At 36.8% G+C, this 25,923-nt stretch overlaps 1 protein-coding gene across 5 annotated transcripts in view; it reads left to right on the top strand.

Annotated features, from left to right (window-relative positions):
• The window catches only part of Ctnna2 (catenin alpha 2), a 1,042,262-nt gene that overhangs the window by 294,678 nt on the left and 721,661 nt on the right, over window positions 1-25,923 (top strand). For all 5 annotated transcript variants that reach the window (XM_090336597.1, XM_090336596.1, XM_090336594.1 and 2 more), the window contains 2 exons: window positions 3,740-3,859; window positions 5,916-6,182. In XM_090336597.1, coding sequence (XP_090192723.1) covers window positions 3,740-3,859; window positions 5,916-6,182 — 387 coding nt within the window. The remainder of the gene's footprint in view (window positions 1-3,739; window positions 3,860-5,915; window positions 6,183-25,923) is intronic.

The following is a 25,923-nucleotide window of genomic DNA, read 5'->3' as shown; positions in this document are numbered from 1 at the left end:
TGGGGTCGATGTGTCCTAACAAAATCAATGACTGTGTTGACAGAAATACTATAGCACAGGTGTGTGCTTGAAATGAGGGCAGAGAAACCAGATGTGCACACAGAGTAGGAGGGCAGGAATGTGACTCCTGGAGCAGAAGAGGGTCCAGGGTCAGATGCCTGCTGCTTCTGATGTTCATGAATACATAATGGAAAAAAGAATAATCAGGCAACCCTTTGAAATGGAAGTAAGTTAAATTTCAACCAAAAGACAAAAACAAAAAAAAATACAAACTAAACAGGAACTGGTTCAAAGAAAGACTACCTCAGATACTTAACACAAATGTAGGCAGTCTTGTTTACTCCAGGTTTAGAAGTAGAGGCTGTTTCCAGTAAACACTGAGAAGACCGGGAAGAGGTTCAAGTCGTAAGCTTTGGCAATAATATCAGCCTAGTTAGAGAACACATTCTAATGTCATTTCAGTCTTCAACTCATTTTTGCTGTCTTAAAATATCGAGGACAGGGAATAAGTCCTGGTTCTGTAGAGTTGTCTCGTTCATGCACATGGACTCTATTTGTGCTATAGTACACTTTTGTTTCTGATGCTCATGTTGCTTATAATGCAGTTACTTCCACCAGGGTGTTGCACCTCCCTGTTGCAAACCATTTTCAGTACAGAATATAGACATCTTCTAAACTTCCTGCTTATAAAAATGTTCTACCATGGGTACCATCCTCTTTCAAGCCATCATGGCAGTGTGTAGCTTATACCCTCACTGCCATTATCTTCTGTCCCTTCCAAGTCCCCTTTCCCCTGGAGACATCCCAAGCTTTAAATTAATTACTTTTCCAAGTCAGGGTTCAAATTCAGGCTCATGGTAGAGCCTTTCACATACACATGGTCTGATAGGTGGATGAGGGATAGTGTCTCATGCTCCATTTGCCTTGCAAAACTTTCCTCAACTGTTACCCCTGAACTTCTGGAAGACCAGTAATATTTGAGAGGAGGCATTGACCTGGCTCATGGGAGTCAATTTCTATCCCCCAGATAAACCCAATCAATAACTGTTTAAATATGTACAATTTGATTTCATACTAATTTTCAAGTTGCAGAATTCTGTCACTATCCTTTTTCTGTTTTGTCTTTAAATACTTTCATTTCTTTCTTTCTCTGTATCTTTCTCTCTCCTTCTCCCTCTTCTCCCTCCCTTTTTGCTCCCCATTCCCTTCCCTTACTCTCCTGTTCATTTTCTTGCCTTTTGTTCCTCTTTACCTACTAGTACTGAGCATCCCCAGAATCAGTCTTTAGACTCATTTTCTGCATTTCAGTGGGATGTTAAACATACTTTGAGCTGTGTTTCTAGATGAAACATTTGACAGGTCTTTCTAGATTCAAACTAAGTACATCTTTACAGTAACAGAATCCATCCAAAGGGATTTTCTTTTAAGAAACACTTATTTGAGTTACGTTTTGTGTTATAAATGTAAACAGGCATCTGAATTCTGTAATGAAAACCAATGAGAAGAGAAATTATGTGTAACAAAACAAAATAAATATTCCAAATTGTTCTAACAACCAGTAGTTTCATATACACACTAAAATTAAAAAAAAAATCAAGGGTTTAGCTCCCTCTGAGGTAATGATTTTTCTCTTCCCTGGAACCACTTTTCATGTTCTAAGTAAAGATTTACATCTCAAATAATCAGCAGGAACAACTTAAATGCCATGTGAATACTCTCAATAATGCTGTTGATGGCCAAGTTACGATGATTATAAATCTATTAGAAAGTGAAGCATCACTGATTTGTTATTTAAAAGATTTGAGATTAATTTCTGAACATGTTTTCAATGGGCCATTCTATCCCCTAAAGGGTGATTGACTTAAGTGCCAAAGAAAACCTTACTCTGGGTGCCCAAGGGCTCATGCCTATAAATTCTAGCTACTCAGGAGGCTGAAAACTGAGGATGCCATTTCAAAGCCAACCTGGGCAGGAAAGTCTGTGAGAACACTCATTTCCAATTAACCACCAGATTCCGGGAAATGGTGCTAAGGCTCAAAGTGGTAGACAGAGCACTAACTTTGAGTTGAAGTGGTCAGTGGACAATGCCCAGGCCCAGAGTTCCAAAAACAAAACAAGAAAACCTCCTCACACACATAGTCCCTTACTATCCATCTACTCTCCTTTTCCTTAAGAATTATTAGAGCCTGAACAGAAACTGAAAAATACTAACACTGGAGGACTACACCAAAATAATTTATTTTATAGTAATGGAGAAAGCTATGCAGAATTGCCAGAGAAAATGTGAATGAAAGCTTACATTTATGTGGAAATTAGGTCCCCTGCTCATACATAATTACTCTAAATAACTTCCTTAGCTTCCCAGCACTCTTGCCTTACTAAAGGTTTGCTATGTAGTGAATGGAATGACATTACACAACGATGGGATAAAAAGCTTGCTGCTGTCTATTATCACTGGTATATATACACTCTTCTTTCCTTTCTGTCAGTTGATAAGGAAGTTGTCTGAGAACCTTTGTGATTGTGTCAGAGCTGAATTGATCTATGGCTTTCCCAAGCATTAGGACTCATGTATATCTCTGAATTGTCAAACCGCCATTATCTATAGACTGTCTTTTGATTTGTGCAATACTACAAGTGCTGATCTGAATTCTGTACATAGATCTTGCCTGCATTCATCATTTCTCCTTCAGACCTGTCTTTTCTCCTATTCTCTGCCTGCCTCAGAAGCCTATGCTAATCACGGACCTCTACCAAGTGGCACTCAATGTTGAACATTTGATTTTGCAAAAGAAAATGTTTCTTCATTGTGCCATATTCTCTTAGGACTGTGTTCTTGTGACTCCACTAATAACATTCTTTGTACAAAGATGCTACCTGATTGACAATGGCTTAGTGGATCACAGAGCTCACAGTATCGTAATTTTCATTCCATTTGAGTCCACATTGGAAGACACTTGGAAGCATTGCCAGCTGTCCCAATTTTCATACCCTATGAAGGTCACTTTGGAAGGAAGGACACTTCAGTGCCTATGAAATACTTAAATAATATTGGAAATGATTTTGATGAAAGTCACAACTCATATACAATGCCATGCTGTAAAAATGCCCAAGAGATACTTTATAGAAATGTGGGGGTATAGCGTATCATTAGGACGGCATGTTTTCAGTCCTCTGTCTACTACCTGAAACTGACACAAGAACTTAAGAGATCAGATATATGACCTTGTCTCTTGCTGGTGCTTACCAAGTTGCCAAGACAGTATAAAATGACAGTCCGTTTAGTCCCAAATTTCCAGGTGTTTCTAAAACGTGGAGATTCCATCTGTCTCATGTTGTCATCAGTCAGTCAGGGGGTTTCTCTAGTTTTAGGGAGCCACTTCTTTGCTGCAGATTTGTAGATTTTTCCTTAGAATTCTATACTATTCTTCATTATCTTCTTGTTATTATTCTTTCTACCTTATATTAGACGTCTTTATTATCAAAATCAGAACTCAATGAAATGGAATGAACATAGGATATCCATGTGATTCAGGAGTCCATCACTTATATTTTACCTAGAAAATATTTTGTAAATCATAAATGTTTAATCAGACTTGGTTAATTAGTGGTACTTTCCACTTTTATTCAATTAAATATGAATACATATTTAAGGTTTATTTTACAAGTTACCTTGTATGTTTAATAATGCTTTAATACTGAACACTTATACATAGGCTGATTTTTTTTATCCTTTCAGGTGGAAGAGGCCCTGGAAGCTGTGAAAAATGCTACAAATGAACAAGATCTTGCAAACCGTTTTAAGGAATTTGGAAAAGAGATGGTGAAACTTAACTATGTAGCAGCAAGAAGACAGCAGGTAGTAAAGGGTTAGGAAATGTCAGGGGAGATGGTGGTGAGTGTAAACAAAGGGTCGGTCACTTGCATCTTACTTATTATCAAATACCTGAGGAAACTGCATTCTCAAAGGCTGCTTCCTGTCTGGGCCAATTGAAATACTGGACTTTCTCTGGTCCTGTCTTATATCAGTTGCAAAGAGCACTTGTTTTGATTCATGAGAACTGCCTGCCAGTCCTACCATACTCTCTCTGTCTACTGCAGGAAAAGCTCAGAGGCAAATATAAACAAACTTCAATGAGATGCTATGGTTATGCTCAAATAGTGCTGTTTAGAATGAGGATTCACATCCCAGTCCTATGGGTAACCCTTTTCATATATGCCTAGATTGTGCAGCATGTAAAGAGCAATTTTGCAAACAGAAGAATAGTGCAGGGAAAATAAAGGAGGAGGAGAAGGGAGGGGGGCAAAGAGGGAGGGAAAAAAAGGAAGAGAGGGTACAAGTGAACGTGATTGAGTGCTTCTAGGAAGACTACTGATCTGTCATCCCTTTTGCTTCTGTTTTGCCTAGAGCTCAAATCCTCCATTTAATACAATTTTATTTGGTCATTACATACCATTAGAATTGTGTTCCCAAAGAACACATTCACCTTCTCCAAAGAAAGAAAAATACCTCAAATAGGTACAGGCTTGTTAAAATTATTTTCACCCCTCCTTTACACTGTTTTCCAGAATTCATTAACATGGATGACAGTTCACCGATGGGAAAGTGCCATTCAATGAACATTTGTTTTATGTTCACTCTGTGCCAGGGTGAGGAGACTTAGGATTACAAACTTGACTAAAAGTTAGTCCTCTTTGTGACAAGCACAGAAGCCTGATTTTCGGTTTTTGTGATTCTTTTAAAGTAGTTTTTATCATCAGTTTTCTTTGTCAGAAGGAATCTAGTGTGATGGCCCTTATGGTGAGATAAGTAAGAACAAAGTTGCCTTGAGGCCCAGTGGGAGGCTAGAAACCCTTTAGTTGTTGAAACAACTGAAAGGCAGTTTCAACAAGTAAAGCTCTTCTCCATGAACCAAACAAGAGGCTGGGATGAGGGGTAGAGGACCAGCTATTCATTCTCAAAGAGTGTTTGGCACCTCTTGTGAAGTATATGCCTCAAAGTTTGAGATCTAGATAGTAGATTTGTGTTTTGTCATATTGTTTTAGATATGTTGCCACAAAAGTGACTAGTGTGGAAGAAGGGAGCGGAAACTAGAGAAAGCAGCAGACATGATCTAGGTGACAAACTGTGGTGATCTCCATTCAAGTAGCAGCAAGGAGGGGGGCAGAAAGCATGGAGTCAAGGTAAATTAGGAAATCAGCACAGAACACTGCTGTACTGGATGCCTGAGTCAAGAGAATGACAGCAGCTACGTTCTTCAAGGTTGGAGTTTGAGGAAATGGGAGAAGCTGGTGGGTCCACTGAGATTAAAGAGACTGAAAGGGATGAGTTCCTGTCTGAATTCAGTATTTCATATCTAAATACACTGATTTTCATTCTACAGGAACCCATTTCCCATACAATGAATGGCAAATAGAAACGAGGTGTTAGCTAGAGATCGAAATAGGTAGCTGGCCTTTAATCCATGAAAGTATGAGACATGCACATACAAAACACGCAAGTAGGATTTTTATTTCTTTAATATACATTGTTTCTAAATAATTTGAGTGAGAATGGAAAAGAATTTGGAAAACAAAATCACATAGAAAAATAAGTAAAAATTTCCACATACTCTATCAGCCACAGCAATGACAATAGCAACAACTACTGTTAATTTTTGTTATATTATCTTCCAGTGATCTATCCCCATGTTTTAACATATTTATAATACTATGCCTATAGATACGCAAATTGTGATTAAAAATCTATATGTATTTATAGTGTGTGTATGTGTGTGTATGTGTGTTTGTATGTGTTTCTTTCGCAAACTGTGGTTATGCTAACCACCTATCCCTTCTAACATCAGTTTTTTTTTTTCTCCCTGAAAATGCCATCATGTAAACTTCGCACAATGTATTGTGTGTTGCATGTGCAGGAACTGAAGGACCCTCACTGTCGAGATGAGATGGCAGCAGCCAGAGGGGCCCTGAAAAAAAATGCCACAATGCTCTACACAGCTTCTCAAGCCTTTCTCCGCCACCCAGATGTCGCCGCCACAAGAGCCAACCGAGATTATGTGTTCAAACAAGTCCAAGAGGCTATCGCTGGCATCTCCAACGCCGCTCAAGCTACCTCGCCCACCGACGAAGCCAAGGGCCACACCGGGATTGGCGAGCTAGCCGCAGCCCTGAATGAGTTTGACGTAAGATCTGGGGTGATGTTCTCAGAGCTTGTGCACTTTACTCAGGGAAACAGGTTATCATGAAAGTAGACAAGGATACTGCATCCCACATGTAACTGATTTTCCTCTCTCAGGAAAACTTAGCAGTAAGGTGAGCAGTAGCTCACAGCAACTCTGCCAACTTCCAGGTTGTTCAAGTGAGTGAGAAGTCACACACCATCACCTACCCAGAGCAATGGCCCTCAATTCCCCAGGTCCAGAAATACACCCCTCTGTGGATTTACTTCTCTGACCAATGCTAGCCTCTATGTATTGTGAGAGATACAAAGATTTATAAATGGTCAGTAAATTCTTTCAAGGCTTTAGTCTCCTCCTGGGAAATTGAATGAACTGAGCACCATTTAAGGCATAATGCTAACTTCTCAGGACAAAATGTAGATTATTTAATGGCTGCAGAGAAAGATAATTTGCTTCTTTGGGACATGTTGACATTACATTTTGTCAGGCAATGACTTGCTGACTGGTAGAAATAATGGATCCAGAGCAAAGCAATTGCTCGAGGAAGAGACTGGATGGTATAACTAGGGAATAATTACCACATTTTATATCCGGAGTGCTCTTTGTAGTTACAACAGAGATATCTTGTCTTTCTTTAATTGAATCATTACATATGCATTTGTGCGTGTGCATGTATGCATATATGTGTGTTCATTTCTCTCTTGAAATCAGGCTCTGCTGATTTGGGGGCTTTTTATAATTAAATTCCATAATAATGTTTAAAACTTTCATCAGAAATTTGGAATGAATGTTATGTAGATGCATTGACATTTGAAAGACTAACTGACAAACCATGAAAAATAGTGGGAGACATTAAAACAATGTTTATTTTGTATACAATAAGCTTATAAATTCATTGAAGTTTCATAATGCAAAACAGTAGACTAATGAGAAAAAAGATGTTGTTTATAAAATAAGCAATCAATTTATCAGCTTTCTCTCGTGATTTACTTTGATTCCGCATGTAAGCTACAAATGAGTTCAGTGTAAATATGAAGGACATAAAATATAGAAATGTATTACTTTCTTTTTCAATCCTTTGGTAAATAAAATTGTGGCACACATTTTTATAATGTACAAGCAATAGTAATAAAAATTCTGGGAGTTGTTTGTAAACTCAGTATAAAAATGATAATGATATTTTTGAGATGAAAAATGAAAGAAATCATATTTTAAGGATAAAATGAACAGTTTAATCCCTCAGATACTAAAATACTATATCATAGTGGTACATTCATTTAAAAATACACATTAAAATATAGATGACTCATCTTGCAAAGCAATAAATAACAAAAAAGCCTCAAATGCAAAATGATTTTTAAAGTAGTGCTTTTCAAAGTGAAGAACCATGTATTATTTAGCAGATTTGTGTCATACTTGCACTTCTATGGTAGTCATTTTGTTTATAATCAAATAGTATAGTAAACAACACACCAAAGGGAAGACGAGGGGCAGCTCGGCAGATGAGATGAGGACAGATGGATCTTCAGTGCCCTCTTCTGTCCAGTCTTCTCTCCAAAACTTTCATTTCTAATTTTCACTTTGTATATAGGACATTTTTACTAGTAGGAGCTATTTCCTACCACAAATTTTAACAAGTGAATCATCACTGCAGGATTGCCAAAGGCTTTTGATTCATAAAATCTAGCTTGAGGCCATCTGAGGAAAATCTAGTAGCCAGCAATGATGACCTTACGACACCACTCTCTTATCACAGTGATATTTTTATGTTGTATAAAACAGGCTTTGTGAAAAGAACATACAAATCTACTTAATTCGTAAAGTAACTGCATAAATCACTTACTTTCAATATATAAAATTAATCAAGGACTTAATGTGATTAACCTACTAAATTTATTTTTATTTATTCCACACATTAATATTAACTAACATTATTATGTTAATTGTTGTATAATGAAAATAAAGCAATTGTATTAGCTCAGTATATAAAGCAATATTTTATTATGAAATATTGATTTGCCACCTAGTTAAAGTGTGTCACATAGTATATATTATCACAAATAAATAAAATTGTGGAATGATCTGATTTGTAATTCAGAGACAGTAATTCTGTTTGTTTTAATTCCCTAAGAATTTTCAGTTAATGAATACAACTTAATGCCAGAACTTTCTAAAAAGTAATAAAACCAGCAAAAGGGCTAGTTAATTTATAGAAAATACATAATTAACTACTTTAGCTTTCTTTCTGATATCATAAACCTAGATCCCTTCAGAGCTAGAAATCTCTCACTAAAAATAATATGCCACTTCTCTTTATGATAGAATTATAATTTTTTCTTATGGTTGAATGGTGAATTTGAACTTTATTTTCAAGGAATGTTATTTTGAAATTGAGTTACAATTCACAAACATCCGTGTTGTCTTAAATCCCACTTTGAAATTACATTAGTTCCATTTACTAACAATACTCCAAAAAATAAAGTCAGGAAGAGGTTTCAGTCTACAATATCTAATCTATTATTTTTGTGTCTGGGAGAGCGAAGTACACCCTGGAAGACTATAGAATAGACAATTGTGCTTGTATTATCCTACCCAGGAAATAAAACATAATAATAATTTAAATAAAAGAAAGAAGGAGCCAAGGTCTCAATGTCCTCTTTGAAGACATCCCCTCATTTGACTAGGAATTTTCCAACTACGCCAACTTCTTACAGATTTCACAAACTCACAATGGCATCACAGGGTAGGGACCAGATTTCAACACATGACCCTTTGTGGGATAATTAGCAAACCATATCTCAGATTGCCAAACAAATTGATCATACATTGAGTGGAAAAATTCAAACTTCCTGTTACTAACTTGTTTGAACTGTAGTAGGGTTTGAATTCGTAGTCTTGATCAAGCTCTAACATTTGTGCCATGTGAGTAGAATGACATTTTCCTTGTAAACTGGAGATGAAATCTCCCAGACTTTTCTGCCTAGGCTCTCTAGAACCTTTAGTCGCTTAGATCTTAGCCTTCTCAGTAGCTAAGCTTACAGATGTACCAACAACTACCTTGCCTTGTTATTAACTCTACTCCCAATATTCTTACTGATTCTGAGTAGCATTGCAATGTCTTTCCCATTTAAATAGATAAAATGTCTTTGTATCACTGAGGTAGAGGAAGTATATGTTTTATACCAAGGTAAAAGAATGTATTTTCATAATCAGCACAGCTATCAGATCTTGAAATTGAATTTGAAAAATTTGAAACGCATTTGCTCTAAGCAGCCGTGAATATGTCATTTGCATGAAGCTGGGGTGTAGATGTGGCTTTGACTTTAATAGTCAATTCAAGCAAGGTAAAAATTGGTAGTTTTACAGTTAGCTGTCCAAAGCCACAGGATTTGATTTTTAACTGGGTAGTTATAATTGTAGCTCAATGCTTGGTGCCCTATTTTTGTACCCCTATGAATAGTCAATGTACTGATTAATGAAGCAAAAGAATGAGGGAGAAAGGCGTTTAACAATTTGAAACTGTCAAGATAGTCTTTAATGGTAGAACAGAAAAAAGAAAGCAAAATGACTGCTAATCAATGGGGGAAAAAGCACCCGTTGTTTGAAATGTGGCAACTTGGAATGGTTACTTCTACCTAGTGAATCTATCTCTCAGTGAATGCAGCAAAGATTTAAAAATCTATAATAACTTCTCAGAAGCTAGTCATATTGTAATGTCAACTGGGACTTCCAGAAAAGTTTCTACTTTGAGAAGAATATTTAAAGTTATTCCCACATTTTTCTTTATTTGAGAAAAGAGAACATGGTAGATCTTAAGTTTGTATGTAATGAAATTCCTTGGCAAAATTTAAATGGACACAATTCCTTCCTTGTATTTTATAAGCAATAAGTGTCCAAAAGTAAAGTAAAGCTGTCTCATCTTCTTTTTTTTTAGCTTCTTTTTTTTAATTTATAATTTTTTATTTTAATTAAGAAAAGGGTTACATGATATTTGCCAGATAGAAGGTGCATTAATTCACATACATTGATACCCTTTCACATGTCTTGGCACCCATCACCCTCCCCCCCCACCCCCCGTGTTGGTTTTCCCCCCTTCCCTATCAAATTTCAAATAACCAAATACAAATAAATTCAATATATCAGATAACAAAGTGAGATACTGTAACAATATGAGATGCCCAAGAGACAGCAAAGGAGATGAAAGATAACATAGTACATTAAGGACAACAATCATTCATTATATGGCTTTTGTTTCAGTATCCTGGAGGTCCTTTCAATTAGCTTCATACTATATGACCTTATATATCAAGGTTTTGCTCTATTGCAGATCTCTGCTAGTAGAGCCCAAGGTTTCTACTGGTTATGACAAATGAGGGAAACCATTGAGCCTAAGTTCCTTTGAGTCTGGCTTACTTCACTTAATATGATTTTTTCTAAGTCTTTCCATTTCCTAACAAATGGGGCGAAGTCATTCTTTCTGACAGCAGCATAGAATTCCCTTGTGCACAAATACCACAACTTGTTGATCCACTCATCAACTGAGGGACATCTAGGTTGGTTCCATATCTTTGCTATGGTGAATAATGCTGCAATGAACATTGTTGTGGTAGTGGATTTAGTATGTCCTTGTTTCTGGATGGTTGGGTAAATGCCAAGTAGTGGAATTGCTGGGTCATAGGGGATTTCTATGTTTAGCCTTTTGAGGCACTGCCACACTGCTTTCCATAGTGGTTGAAGGAGTTTGCACTCCCACCAACAGTGTAGTAGTGATCCCTCTTGGCCACATCCCCTCCAGCATCTGTTGTTATTCGTTTTCCTGATCCTGGCCATTCTAATTGGAGTGAGGTGGAATCTTAGAGTTGTTTTGATTTGCATTTCTTTTATGACCAGAGATGTTGAGCATTTCTTCATGTGTCTATAGGCCATTTTTGTTTCTTCTTCAGAGAAGACTCTAAGTCTTTGGCCCATTTTTTAATGGGATGGTTGTTACTTTTAGTTTTGGAGTGATTCAATTTTTTGAGTTGTTGATATATTTTAGATATGAGGCCTTTGTCCGTTGTTTGGTTGGTGAAGATCTTCTCCCACTCTGTAGGCTTCCTATTTAATTTACTAGCTATGTCCTTTGCCATATAAAAGCTCTGCAGTTTAATGCAGTCCCACTTATCCAGCCTTTCTCTGATTTGTTGTGATTCTTGGTCCTTATTAAGAAAGTTTCTACCTGTGCCAAGGAGGCCTAGTGTATCTCCTATTCCTTCTTGTAAAGTTTTCAGTGTGTCAGCTTTTACCTCCAGGTCTTTGATCCATTTGGAGTTAATTCTAGTGCAGGGTGACAAAGAAGGATCCAGCTTTAGTTTTCTGCTGGTGCTTAACCAGTTCTGCCAGCACAACTTGTTGAAGAGGCTGTCTTTCTTCCATTCTATTTTTTTGGCTCCCTTGTCAAAGATTAGGTGGCCATAGGTCTGTGGTTTAATATCTGGGTCCTCAGTTCTATTCCATTGGTCTTCAGGCCTGTTCTTGTGCCAGTACCAAGCTGTTTTGAGAATTATAGCCCTGTAATAAAGTCTAAAGTTTGGAATTGAAATTCCTCCAGCGCTGTTCTTTCTGCTAAGAAGTGTTTTTGCTATACAGGGTCTTTTATTATTCCATATGAAATTTTGAATTGCCTCTTCTATTTCTTCAAAGAATGCCATTGGGATATTGATGGGTATTGCGTTGAATTTGTAGATAGCCCTTGGTAAGATTGTCATTTTCACAACGTTGATTCTTCCAATCCAGGAGCATGGGAGGTTTTTCCATTTCCTTAGTTCTGCTTTAATTTCCTTTTTTAAGGTTTTAAAGTTTTCATCAAAAAGGTCCTTCATCAAAAAGTACCTAATTCCTAGGTACTTTATTTTCTTTCAGGCTATTGTGAAAGGAGTTGCTTTCCTGATTATTGTCTTGTTCCTCTCAGTGTTGGCGTAGAGGAAGGCAGTTGATTTTTGAGGGTTAATTTTATACCCTGCTACCCTTCCAAAGTTTTGAATCAGCTCAAGGAGCTTGGGGGTAGAGTCTATAGGATTCTTTAAATACAGAATCATGTCATCTGCAAAGAGGGATAGTTTTACTTCCTCTTTCCCTACTTGGACCCCCTAGCTGTCTCATCTTCCAAAACAACAAGCAGTAACTAGAATTTTATGTGAGGGGTACAGTGGCTGTCAGTACTGGGGCTTGGACTAACCCTGGTTGCTGTGCCTTAGTTTTTTCATTGACGGCTGATATTCTGTCACTTAAGCCACAGACTTACCTTCCTGAGCTGCCTTTGAACTGCAGCTCTCAGATTGAAGCCTTCTGAGTAACTAGGATTACAGGCATGTACTGCCAGCTCCTGGCACCATTAATTTCTTAAAGTAGTTATGTCTTCCTGTAATGCCCAAGATGATGTTAGACTAATTTTCCCATTTCAAACCACCTCATGTGTTGAGATAAGAGATATATAAGCAATATTATATTATATATAATACATATACAAGTAATTTTAGACATGTTTTTTAAAAAAGAGTTTTCCATTTGGCCAGGGCATTTTTTTCCATAGAAACTGGGGTCAGCGGGGCATTGCAGTTTTTAACCACTCTTTGTTCACTCTGCTAAATTTAATAATCAAAATTGCCTTTTTAGCCTTTTGTAGCTACAAGCATTGACTTTAGAGCATTCACATTCTCTATCATACACTGACATCTGGTGGCCAAACATAGCACTAAGAAACACTACAATTGATTCTCCTATATTTGTCCACCTTTGTTAGGAGTATGCCCCTGGTGGTCGAAAACACTGAACCACACAGATTGACACTAAGGGCTAGAAATGTGGCTTAAGTAGTAGAGCTCCAGCCAAGTGAGAGTACAAAGTCCTTAGTTCAAACCCCAGAACTTCCAAAGATAAAAGACCTGAGGTGACAGTGATCAAGGTACATTTTACACAAAAATTGACATGTTGAATTAAAAAACCCTGTGTAAAACTAGTTAAAATGTTAAAAAAACAAAACAAAACAAAACTAGAAATACAATAATATATATGGGCATCAAGTCGTTAACCTTCCTGCAGTCAAGTTACTGAATGCATGAGTCAGTCTGGGAGGGGGATGGTTAGAGCCTTGGGATTCAGAAAATATGGATACAGAGACAGCTGGGCTTGAAGGAAAAGATGAGTGCAAAGTATGCTAGACTGGTGATGATGGGCTGTGGGTAGTAGGTCACCCAGAATTTAGCACAGTGATTTTCCCTGCCTTTTGAAATCTTCCATTTCTCTCTGTGTGATGTATTCAGTTTCATTACTTAGGCTCCATGTATCTTGCTTCTTCCTAAGTTTCTAGCAACCTATGAGAGGTGGGTTTTGTTTTTGGTTTTTGGAATAACATTTACCTTGTTTTTTGTTGGTTGTAGAGCTTGAACTCTAAGCCTGGCCACTGTCGCTGAGCTCTTACGTTCAAGGATATTGTTCTACCACTTGATCCACCAATGCCTAGCTCACTCTTTTCTTTCTTTCTTTCTTCCTTTCTTTCTTTCTTTCTTTCTTTCTTTCTTTCTTTCTTTCTTTCTTTCTTTCTTTCTTTCTTTCTTTCTTTCTTTCTTTCTTTCGTCTTTTTTAAAGATATTTGTCCCAGTCTGTGCTCCAATAGCTCATGCCTGTAATATTAGCTACTCAGACGGCTGAGATATGAGGATCACAGTTTGAAATCAGCCTAGGCAATAAAGTCATGAGACTCTTAAATTAACAAGAACAACAACAAGCCTGAAGTGGAGATGCGCCTCAAATATCAGAGTGCCAGCCTTGAGGTGAAAACTATGAGACAGTTCCCAGCCCTGAGTTTTAGCCCTAGTCCTAATAAAAATTCATGTTCACACATACACACAGAGATACACACACAAATGCACATATATGTGCACAAACGTGCACTAATTTATTTAAAAAAAACCTAAAAGATAATTGCTCCAAGGAAACATCCTAGAAGACTTTAATTTTTTCTTGTACATTTTATTCAGTATATAAGGAACTGCAGAAGTTACTGAGTAGATTTGAAATAATATTTTATTTTGTGTGTCAATACCAGGGCTTGACCACAGGGCCTTCTACTCTCACTAATATTTTTTACTCTGAATTTTATTAAAAATTTATTAACATTGATTTTTACATCATATTTCAAATGACATATTTAACAAACAAGTGTTCAAGAAGGGAATCTATATACAATCACTGGCACTTAGATTTTAGAAGATAATTAAAATTAGGCTATGGATATGTATGTCATAGATACATATTAATCTATGTAATAAAACATTATGTCTATAGAGTCACAGATTTTATGTCTATGTAGTTCTGTTTATATTTCCAATACCATGTCCATAGCATGGGGTACGCAAATATTGAATCCTTGCTCTTGAATCTAATAGCCACATATTAAGGATATGATGCATCTTTTGTTCCTTTGGTCCTGACTTGTCTCACTCAACATGATTCGCTCTAGATTTATCTACTTCCCTGGAAATGCCATTATTTTACCTTGTCTCTTGGCTATGTGTACATATATAACAAATTTTCTGTAACCATTCATCTGCAGTGGGTCATCTGGATTATTTCCATTGCCTGGCTATTGTGAATAGTGCAGAGATAAACATAGCTGAGCAAGTGTCCTTATCATATTTTGGGTTATGATGTTCATGATAGATGCCCGGGATCTTAGGAAGGTCTATTTTCATTTCTTTAAGAAACTTCCACACTGCTTTTCAGAGTGGCTGAACTTGTTTACAATTCCACCAGCAGTGTAGTAGGGTTCCTTTTTCTCCACAACCCCACGAGCATCTGTCATTGTCTGAGTTCAAAATCTTGGCCATTCTGGTTGGGGTAAGGTGGTATCTTAGGGTTGTTTTTATTTGCATTTCCTTTATGACCATGAATGATGAGCATTTTCTCATACGCTTTTCTGCCCTTATAACCTCTTCTGTTGATACGTCTCTCTTTAGTTCCCTTGCCCATTTAGTGATTTGTTTGTTGGGTTTGAGGGGGAGGGGATTAGTTTCTTGAGATCCCTGTAGATACTGGATGTTAAGCATTTGTCTGATGTATTGTTGGTAAATATCTTTGCCTAGTTTGTTGGCTGTCTTTCTACTTTAGTGGCTATGCTTTTATCTGTGCAGAAACCTTTTGTTTTAAGGTAGTCTCATTTATGGAGTCTCTCTCCAATCTTTTGTGAACCTGGGATTCTGTTCAGTAATTTTTTGCCTATGCCTATGAGTTCCAGTGTCTCTCCAACTCTATCGTGTAGCAGTTTCAAGGTTTCCGGTCTGACATTGAGGTCTTTGATCCACTTGGAGTTAATGCTTGTGCATGGTGAAAGGCTAGGGTCAATTTTTAGTTTTCTGCATGTGGCTGCCCAGTTTTGCCAGCACCAATAATTGAATAGACTGTGTTTGTTTCACTGTATATCTTTGGCTCCTTTGTCAAATACAAGTTGACTATAGGTATGTGGTTCTATTTCTGGATCTTCTATTCCATTGGTTTTCTGGTCTATTTTTTGTGCCAATACCATGCTGTTATGGCTCTATAGTAGAGTTTGAAGTCTGGTATTGTAATACCACCTGCATTGTTCTTTTTGCCTAGAATTGTTTTGGCTATACTAGGTCTTTTCTTGTTCCATATGAACCTTTGGATTATATCTTCTATTTCAGTAAAGAATGTCTTTGGGATTTTGATGGGGATTGCATTGAATTTGTATTTCAATTTTGGCAGTATGGCCGTTTTCACTATATTGGTTCTCCCTACCTATGAGCATGGGATGTCTTTCCATTTCCTGGTGTTCTCTTTAATTTCTTTCATTAGGCTTTTGTAGTTTTCATTAAATAATTCCTTAACATCTTTGGTTAAGTTAATTCCTAAGTATTTTATTCTTTTGGGGGCTATTGCGAATGGGATTATTTTCTTGATTTGGCCTTCTGTTTGTGTATTGTTGGCATACAAGAAGGCTACTGACATTTGCAAGTTAATTTTATATCCTGTCACTTTGCTAAAGTGGTTTATTAATTCTAAGAGTTTGAGAGTGGAGTTTGTTGGGTCACTCAAGTAGGGGATCATGTCATCTGCAAATAGGAATAGTTTAATTTCTTCTTTCCCTATGTGGATCCCTTTGATGTCCTTCTCTTGTCTTATTGCTCTGGCTAAGGGTTCCAGCACTATATTGAAGAGAAGTGGAGAGAAAGGGTATCCTGTGTAGTTCCTGATTTTAAGGTAAATGTTTCCAGTCTTTCACCATTTAGTATAATACTGGCTGTAGGTTTGTCAAATATGGCTTTAATTATTTTAAGGAATGTACCTCTTATTCCTATTTTTTCTAGTGTTTTCAACATGAATGGATATTGTATTTTGTCAAATGCCTTCTCCGCATCCAGAGAAATTATCATATGATTCTTATCCTTAGCATCATATCATATTGATAGGATGTATTATTACATTGATTGATTTGCAAATGTTAAACCAGCCTCGCATCTGGTTACTCTCACTAATATTTTATAATTGTCATTTAAACACTTACTTGTTTCCCTTCCTATGGATGTTTAATAAAATTATTATGTTATTACATTTCCAGTCATATGTTCTCTTAACAAAGAAAATATGAAAGTCTATCATTTTCCCAGTATGATTAATTTCCTCTTTGGAAAACATTGACAGATTTTTATCTCTCTCTCGCTCTCTCTCTCTCTCTTTTCTCTTCCCCTTCCTACTGCCTGACTGCAAAGTATTTATATCATTTCTCATAAACCAAACACATTAAAATCCTATCCGAACATATTTTCAACACCAAATTATAGAAAATTTGTCAGCTTAGTGAGTCTATTACACGTCTTCATTTCCTCTAAATGTTCTCTAATTGCCTGCCCCCATCTCATATATTAATTAAGTTAAACTTGTTAATAAGCAGTTGCTGTGGTATCACCTGTAATGCACAGGTACCCAATGTAACTGAGAATAAAACTCAACCTACTGCATTCATCCTGCTTACTTAACAGGGGTCATGCAGGAGGGTAATGGAGCAGCAAACACAAAGCAAACTTGTGCTTGGCTCTTCTTACATAACTCTGCTCTCTCAGCTCCTATTTCTTCATTGATAATGAGGATTCATAACATCGATTTCTCAAGGTTGTGATAACTTCATGGCAGAGACATTATTCATGTGTTTCATTATTGGTGTTAACACTCATAATTGCTAGTTATCTTTCTTTCCCACCCTTCTTAGAAGGTGTCATCCAGTCATCTACCATCTAATTCAGTTGAAGTGATTTACACACACACACACACACACACACACACACACACACAAGCTTTGGGAAACAGCTACTAATTGAAAAGTTGTTAATATCACTTGATAGTAGCTATAGGTAAAATAATCTTCTTTTCTTTCCCTTGGACACATCCACTTCCTAATACACCACAGCCCAGACCCACCTGAATAAATATGCAAATCTATCACATAGGAGAAAATCCCAGATATCAGTCTATGAGTGCAAGAATTATTCAACATGAAGGCTCATAGTGGAAGTATATTTCTAGGTATGTATCTAGGTATATTTCTCCATTGTGTCTATTTGAAAATTTTTGCCATACCAGCTTTGATGTAAAGTAACCTACAGCCTCACAATTAACATCAGAATTCCTCATGTTGGCCCTTCTTGCAGTCTTTCTTAGGTTGGCGGCTCTGAGCAATCCAGTTGACTGCTCAGGATATTCTTGGAAAGAAAGAATGGCTCACAGGCACAGAGTTAAATGATGAAATGGCATTGTAGACTGGGTTTTCCATTTCTTGAAATATAAACACCGTAAAGACAGAGATACAGTTTCATTTTTACTTTCACTGTCTTAGAGTCTATAAAAGAAATGTTTGATGAATTCATGCCTAAATAGAAGTGTTGACTGTTTGAATTCAGTGCCTCCTAGATAGTTTCTTTCTGGTTTGTTTCTTTTTTATTCTCTGTAGTTATCATATATAATTTCAGTTACTGCACAATGCATATCCATATCTTTATGAACATTCTTTTCTGTTCCAGTAGGTATCCATTGTTTTCTTAATTTATTTAACCCTTTGGAGGAGTCTTCTTTTCCTATTGTTCCATAAAGAATCTCTATAATTAAAACAATTATCAATAAGTGTACATCAGAATCCAAAGTTCAGAACAGAAGACGATGTGCTCATTAAGCAAGAAAGAAACAATTTTAAGCCACACTTTGTTTCTTGATAACCAATTAATATGTTTCACATTATTCCTTTGAGACATGAAGTGCTTTTTTCTTCTATTAATTTTCCTGCTTAAAAATAGACAGAAAAAGATAAATGGGTGTGTGCTCAAGGTGTATGCATTTCCCTTGTGGCCAATGAACTAATTTCCCTTTCATATTCATAGAATATTGATACAATTATGCTTTCATCAGACATGAAATTTGAGTGTATAACCAGTGTGGGGAAATCACCTAGTAATTTATTAGGTTGATAACAGCAATTAAGTTACAATTGCTGCTGAGAAATATAAATTGACTTTCCATTTTTAATGGCTAATTTAACATTCCAAACCATCGACCTAGAGTGGAACTAATTTCTGGGATAAGATGTTTATTTCTTCTAGTATTAAACTCTTAAAAAAAAATTCAACTATTGAACATTCAGTAACTATGCAATTGCTGAATTGTTTAGTTTGTGACATTTATTCATTCTTGGCTGCTTATCTTTTGACTGATTGTAAATGTAATGAAGGAAAAGATTTCAGACAGAAATGTAACACAGGCACAGGCTCACAGATTTCCAACTGCTTAATTTTCTAAAAATCAATTCTACTTTAAAGATCCTACACATTTAGTCAGTACACCTTGTTAGCCAAGTAAGACATTGTTGCTCACTCTGATTAAATCAAATATTCAGTTTAAAAAAGACTTAATGAGACAGGTCATGTGATTTAGTTCTGTTTTCTTGTACCTGTAATCCTGTTTTCTTGGGGTGCTGAGATTGCTGGTGACCTACTCTGAATCAAGTTAGGGCAGAGAAAAAGTTTTCATGGCCTCTTCACAACAAGCTGCTGGTGACAATTGCTTTTGGTATCAAAAGCCTGACTTAGGTAGGACACGTGTCAAAACAGGAAGTGATTCACTGTCTGAAAAAGTGACCATCAGAATTGAGGCTAAGCCGGGGGTGGTGGATCACACCTGTAATCCTAGCTACTCAGGAGGCTAAGATCTGAGTATCAAGGTTCAAAGCCAGCCAGGGCACAAAAGGACCTGAGATTCTTATCTCCAATTAATCACTAGAAAACGGGAAGTGGGGCTTGGCTCAAGGGTAGAGCAGTAGCCTTGAGCTGAAGAGCTCATAGACAGCATCCAGGCCAAGTTCAAGCCCTGTGACCCACAAAAACTAAGAGTCATGGCTGGAGACATTTACCAATGGAAAGAGCACCTACTAAATATGAGAACATGAGTTGCTGCTTTTCAAACCTCACCTAATTAATAGTAAATAAAACAACACTATAACCCATGAAGCATAGTGAATGAAATAATACAGACAGAATAGAGTTAGCTACAGTAAAGGGTTCATGAAAAGAGTCATGGGAGATCAAGTTTGAAAGCCAGAAAGTACAGTCAGATTGCTCTATAATATAAGGGAAAGAATTATTAATCATGCCTTGAATTAAGTTATAAATTGGTATCCTTGGCAGAATTTAAGAATGCCTTCAGGAAATGTCACAACTCAGCAAAACACACACACACACACACACACACACACACACACACACACACAAATGGAATTAGGGGAAATGAAATTCATTTCCATTATATTTCACAATGTAATAACAAGAGCCCAAAACTAAACTCCCTCACACAATATATTCATTATCTTTGATAAATAACCATGTCTTCCTAAATATCAGTTTCTCCTCTAAAGGGAAATTAATGTGGTTAAAGCAGTTTTTCTTTTAAAGAATTAAATATGGATTTAAAAGAGATACCCTTTAATTATCAACTCATTATCTTTGTCATTTTTTCCAATTAAATTGAACTATTTAATTACAATATCTCTAGATAAGAGGTATAATTGGTTTATTTCTAAGTATATGTCTAAGAAGAAAGAATGAGTTATCAACAAAAGTTAAAAAATTAAGGCTATCTGAAATATTGTATAGTGTTTGCGATTTTATAAAAAAATACATGATTAGTTTCTTTCATTGCTAATGCTGCCGCAATTAGTGTAAAAAAAAAGAAAAAAACCTTTTCATGTAATACTGGGATTGACACAAAATGAAAAGGAGGGAAATGTATTTGTTAATTATTCATCCATTTCAAAGAGACTTAAGTGTTTAAAACTGAACAAATAACATGCTTTTGATTTAGACATGTCAGTTAATTTATTAAATCAATATTTAAGTTCTAGTTCTCAAGCTTCAGGGTTCAAAAGTATTTAAGGCATTTAAAGCCAGGATTGTAATGATACCTCCTAGTCAATAGGTATCTTCATTCTAATTTTTAGGGCCATAAAATTCCTTTCTTCCTCTTATGTCTATTGGATTTTAATAACAGTAGGAGAGGCTGCCTGAGGAGTTACTAGTCAAATATTTTAAACTGGATAATTGGCCTTTGATTTTGGGAAAACTGCAGACAATCATTAATCATAGGTGTTGTTAGTTCAGTTCTGAATTTCATTAGGGCAGCAAAAATCACAATGAATTAAATTAAAAGAAAACCTTAAATCTTGATTGTACCTGGGCTCTTAACTTGCTTCTGGGATGGTCAGAGAGTAGAGGGATGGTCATAAAGGTACCAATAAAGTCAAAACGTATATATCTCTCTACCTTTCTGAGAAAAATCTTCAAATGAAGGAAAAATGTTTTTGCACTCAAGCATATATTGTTGTTTAGATTTTCAGGGTTTCTTTGTTTTAAGACTTTCTATCTGGATAAACTTTTCCTTTAGAAGAATGAATTTGACCCATTTAAGTTCCCTTTTGAGGTTTCATTTTTGAGAGCTTTCGACACTGAAAGTGAATGGCTGTAAGGGCATGTTGACATTTAATCTTTCTTCTGCTGTTTGATTCAAAGTGGCTGTGCTGGTCAGCAGGTGGTGAGGGGCCTGTGTTTAAGAGGGAAAATATACCAATGTATTCCTTTCCTTAGTTGCTACTTTGAACCATGAAAGTAAAAACTATGGGGGGGGGGGAAGAATCCAGGACATATATATTTCTACAGAGTTATACAAACAGTGAGATATAATCTCATAGGATTTTCTCATACCATTGTCATCCAGCTAGTGCCTACTTTATATTATCAAATTCTTTCTTTCTCTCTCTTTCTCTTTCCTTTTTTTTGATATTTAGAAAATTCTTTATATACTCCTGGTGACTACATGACTTTGACCTAATATTGAAAGGCAGAAAATGTAAAGACTTTCTTCTCAGGTGTTCAGCAGTCATTTGGCTACTTAAAACAAGAACAAAACAATAACAAAAACATTGTCTTTCTTAGCTACATTATTCATTAAAGTCTTAATGCATAGGTTAAAACAAAACTCCTACTCCTTGGTGTTGTATCTTAAGGAACATTTCCATTGTAACCCAAAATGGTCCTTTTATGCCCCTGGTCTAACCAGATAGACTACTCTCAATTACTGCCTGAGTATAATTAGTAACAAAGTAAATTTTAACATGGCTAAGATATATTTCTACTATAAGATCATAATGACCAGTTTAAAGCAGATTTGAGAGATTCAAAGTATGATGAAGTATCATTTTTAAACATTTATCTCTGAGAGCTATTTACTGGGTATCATATCTCCATGGAATATAAAAGTATCATGTGCTAGTGCAACTGTAGTATCTAAAATGGGGAAGTGGCTAGTGCAGCAATTACCTCTTGGTGACTGGTGCCACTGATACCGAGAAACACAGGAGGGAAAGAATGGAGTGCATTGGCTAAGAGCATAAACCAGAAGTCATGTGCCCAGTTCCATTCTACCAGGCACTGGGTAAGCCTGAACAATGATTCATCTTCCACGACACATCCTTTCTGTGTCTAAATACCATCTATGATTAAATTTATGCATATTTTGTTGCCTGTTTTTCACTGTAGATTACCTCTTAGAATTGAGCTTTATTTGTAAAAATTAAAGCAATTTTACATATTAATGCAGTGGACTATATAACTGATGTGCATATGATAAACTTTCTTTCATACATCTCTATTTAGAGATGTTTAGCTGCTCTTCTTCATCCACAACTGCTAGAGGCCATCGAATATTGTCTATTCATTTTCTGCCTCCTTCCTTTCTTTCTTCCCTCCTTCCCTTCCTCCCTCCCTCCATTCCTCCCTTCCTTCTTCCCTCTCTCCCTCCCTCCCTCCCTTCCTTCCTTCCTTCCTTCCTTCTTTCCTTCCTTCCTTCCTTCCTTCCTTCCTTCCTTCCTTCCTTCTTTCCTTCCCTCCTTCCTATTATCAATCATCTATCTGTCTGTCTATCATCTATTTATTTACTTGAAATACTCTTGTGCTCTGTATTCCAAGCTGGCTTCAAACTTAAATTTCTGTGTCAAACTCCCAAGAACTGGGTTTACAGACTTGTTTTCCCACACATGACAGCAAATGTTTTTGTAACAAAAATAAATATGTCAATATTTAGGGGCCAGGTTCTCCAGCTGTTTATCTCTGTAGTTACAATGTGAAGAAAGCTATAGACAACAAACAGGCTTGCATCTTTTTTGTTTGTTTTATTTTGGTCGGTCGTGGGGCTTGGACTCTGGGCTTGGTTGCTGTCTCTGAGCTGTTCAGCTCAAGGCCACTGCCCTACCCCCACGATCCTCAGATCTCAGCCTCCTGACTAGCTAGTATTACAGGGTGAGACACCATACCTGGGCAGGCTTGTATTTTAATGTGTCAAATATTAGTTGCAAAAGAGGAGGTTAATTCACAGGTTTACTTACACTTGTGTTGTTGTCATTGGCCATGGTAGAAATCTAAGCTTCATTTTTGTGTACCTCTTCCTCATTATCCTTGTATGTACTTCCAGATCTTGCCAGACTAACATTCTTGGTGTTTTCTAAATGCAAATACTTCTCTTTATTTGTACAAACTGTTGTTGTTCTCCCCTCTAGCTTGGTCTCCTCCTATTTTATCATCTCAGCTACTTGGAACATCAAATGTCAAATGAATGGGTAGAATTGTCTGTGAAGGATGAAGTGAGAAGTGAGAGAAAATTAGCAGAAATAGGCTGCCTGTGATTCAGGCCAAATACTTGTTAAAAGAGAGCAGGAGAGTCAGAAACTTGGGGGTGAGGAGAAAGGGAGAGGGAAGAAGACAGCACAGTCCTAAGGAAGCTCTACTAATGCCGTGAAAGTACAATCTGCAGTACTGGTGGCCTGAGTGAGGAGTTTCCATGGTTTGGAATGGGAAGACTAGTCTCTCTGAGCAGCTGTGGCTTTCTACTGCTAAGTGTGGTCTCTCCGTGATGCTGTGGTGTTGATCCAGGTACAGAAGGTACAGGGTGTTAATGGTATCTTGAAGTTGTTTTCTCTTCCAGGCCACCATATGCATGACCTTACCTTATTTCTATCACTTTGCTTTTCATATCCCATGCTATCTTTTACCTCGAGTCTGGCTCCAACAGCCTTCCATTCTTTACTTTCAGCTGGGGAACATCCTTGTCTATAAAGACTCCTTGAATGGCTTCCTGTCTGCCAGCTGTGCAGACTTAGCACCTCTCCATCATTTTGTGTGTCATCAGTACATTTTCCAAGTTGCAGTTGATTATGTGGGTTTGGGATTAGACAGTAAATCACAGGATCAAGGGATGACTGACATCTGAGATAACAAACCCCCATTTGTTCACTATACACATAAACTCTTAATCAAATACCAGAGTATGACAGATGATAATTGTACAACTAAGTTTGGTTTAGAAGACTTGTTGCATTATTAAATAGGAAATACCTTTTCATACTTTTGATTTATTATCCATTCCAACCACCATGGGAGGCATTGTCTAAACATTTATATTGAAATCCTTTATTTTCAATTATTGACTCAATGACCAGTGCATTATACCTTTTGTTTCATTTTCCTATTTAGTAATAGAAGATCGTAACATAAACATAGCATTGTATACATCATGCTGCTTGCGGTTGATACCTCCAACGTTTTTGCATTGCCAGAATTCTTTCTATTTTCCCCTCTTGTGTGGAGCATTCTTCAGGCTACTTTATGGTTCTCTGCCTGTACTGAAATTTTACATTGCATAACACCTCCAACAGAAAGAATGAGGAACAATTTAAAAGTAATTCTCTCCTAACAACTCTATTGGTGGTAAAGATGAGTAAAAGTATTGTTATAGGAAGCACTGATAAACTACAAGGACTTGAGTTATTTTATGAGACAGGCAATTTAACCAGCTGAGCTATAGATCCACTCTGGAATTATTGAGGTTAAAAATTGAGAGGGTTCTTCAACCCAGAGAAGAAAACTGGGGATCAATTTTGTGTGGATGCAGAGCTGACTGCAACACCAGTGTAGTAGTGAATGTAACTCCTTGTGTATTCAATTTTTCTCCAAAAACTTCAATTTTAAGTTGAAATATTAGTCACAAATAGGTGAAAAATCACAAAACGCAAAATATTATGCAAGCTAAATAATCAGACTGAAAAGAGAGATGTCATGAGGAAATCACACTCAGTTTTAAAGTGTTAAAGCGTTTCAGGCATATGATTTTAAAATGAACTGAAATGACAGTGTGAAATAAAATTAAAAGATCAAAAGGATAAAATAGTGGAATGAGCTTTAAGAATGCAAACAAGACATATTGGTGTTTTAAAAGTAAAATCTGAATGGGGAGAAATCAATACATTTGAAAACACTGGACAGTTCTCTTCCAGGAACCTAACCTTTGCCTTGGAGAGAGTAAACCTTGGCCTTGCCCCTTCTCTATTCATGGGGGCTGGCATTTCAGGCCTAGTTAAAATGTTCTGTAGAACCAGGAAGAAGGGAGCAAACACTTCTTCCTGCCAGTAGAAGGCAGCCGCACAGAAACGCAACACTGCTGTGCTGATGATACAATGAGAATGTGGATGTGCTGCTAGGAGATGAATTGCTGAGTGGAAGGGACAGAGAGATGTTAGGCAAAACTTGTCTACATGGTTTCCTTTCCTAACCTGGCTTTCGTTTTCTGGGTACTCCTGGCCTAGGTGTAAGCTCTAGGGGTTTCCTTTTCTCTATTTTGAGGAACTATAGGTAGGTTCATTTCTTCTAGCTCCTAAGTCTATGACTTCCTTTAGTTCTTTTTTTCTTACTCTTTTCTCATTTTAAACCTTTTTGAGATTACCAGTTCCCTGAAAACATGACTCTTTCTCTCTTTGCCTTTGTTTCTGTCTTTCTGTCTCCCCCTTCCATCTTTCTCTTTCCCTCCATCCTTCCCTAACTCTCATTTTACCCACCTGTGTATACAGATTACTAACATAAACTCAGATGTACACACATATATACAAATAATTTTTGATATGCCATGCACACATATACATATACACAGCTTCTTCCACAAATACATTCACCCCAGAATCCTCTTCTCAGACACACAGATGCACACAAACATGCCACACTTCATTTTATATGCATGTTTGTGCATGCATACAACCAATACCCATTCAGAAAGACACAGACACAATTCCTCATCTCTACATACACATACACACAAAGACATGTGCATG

Source organism: Megascapheus bottae, chromosome 7 (assembly GCF_031878675.1).
Source record: "Megascapheus bottae isolate mThoBot1 chromosome 7, mThoBot2.hap1, whole genome shotgun sequence".
Classification (NCBI taxonomy): Eukaryota; Metazoa; Chordata; class Mammalia; order Rodentia; family Geomyidae; genus Megascapheus; species Megascapheus bottae.
Note: the sequence above shows the minus strand (reverse complement) of the source record. Positions and strands in the feature narration are given on the sequence as shown.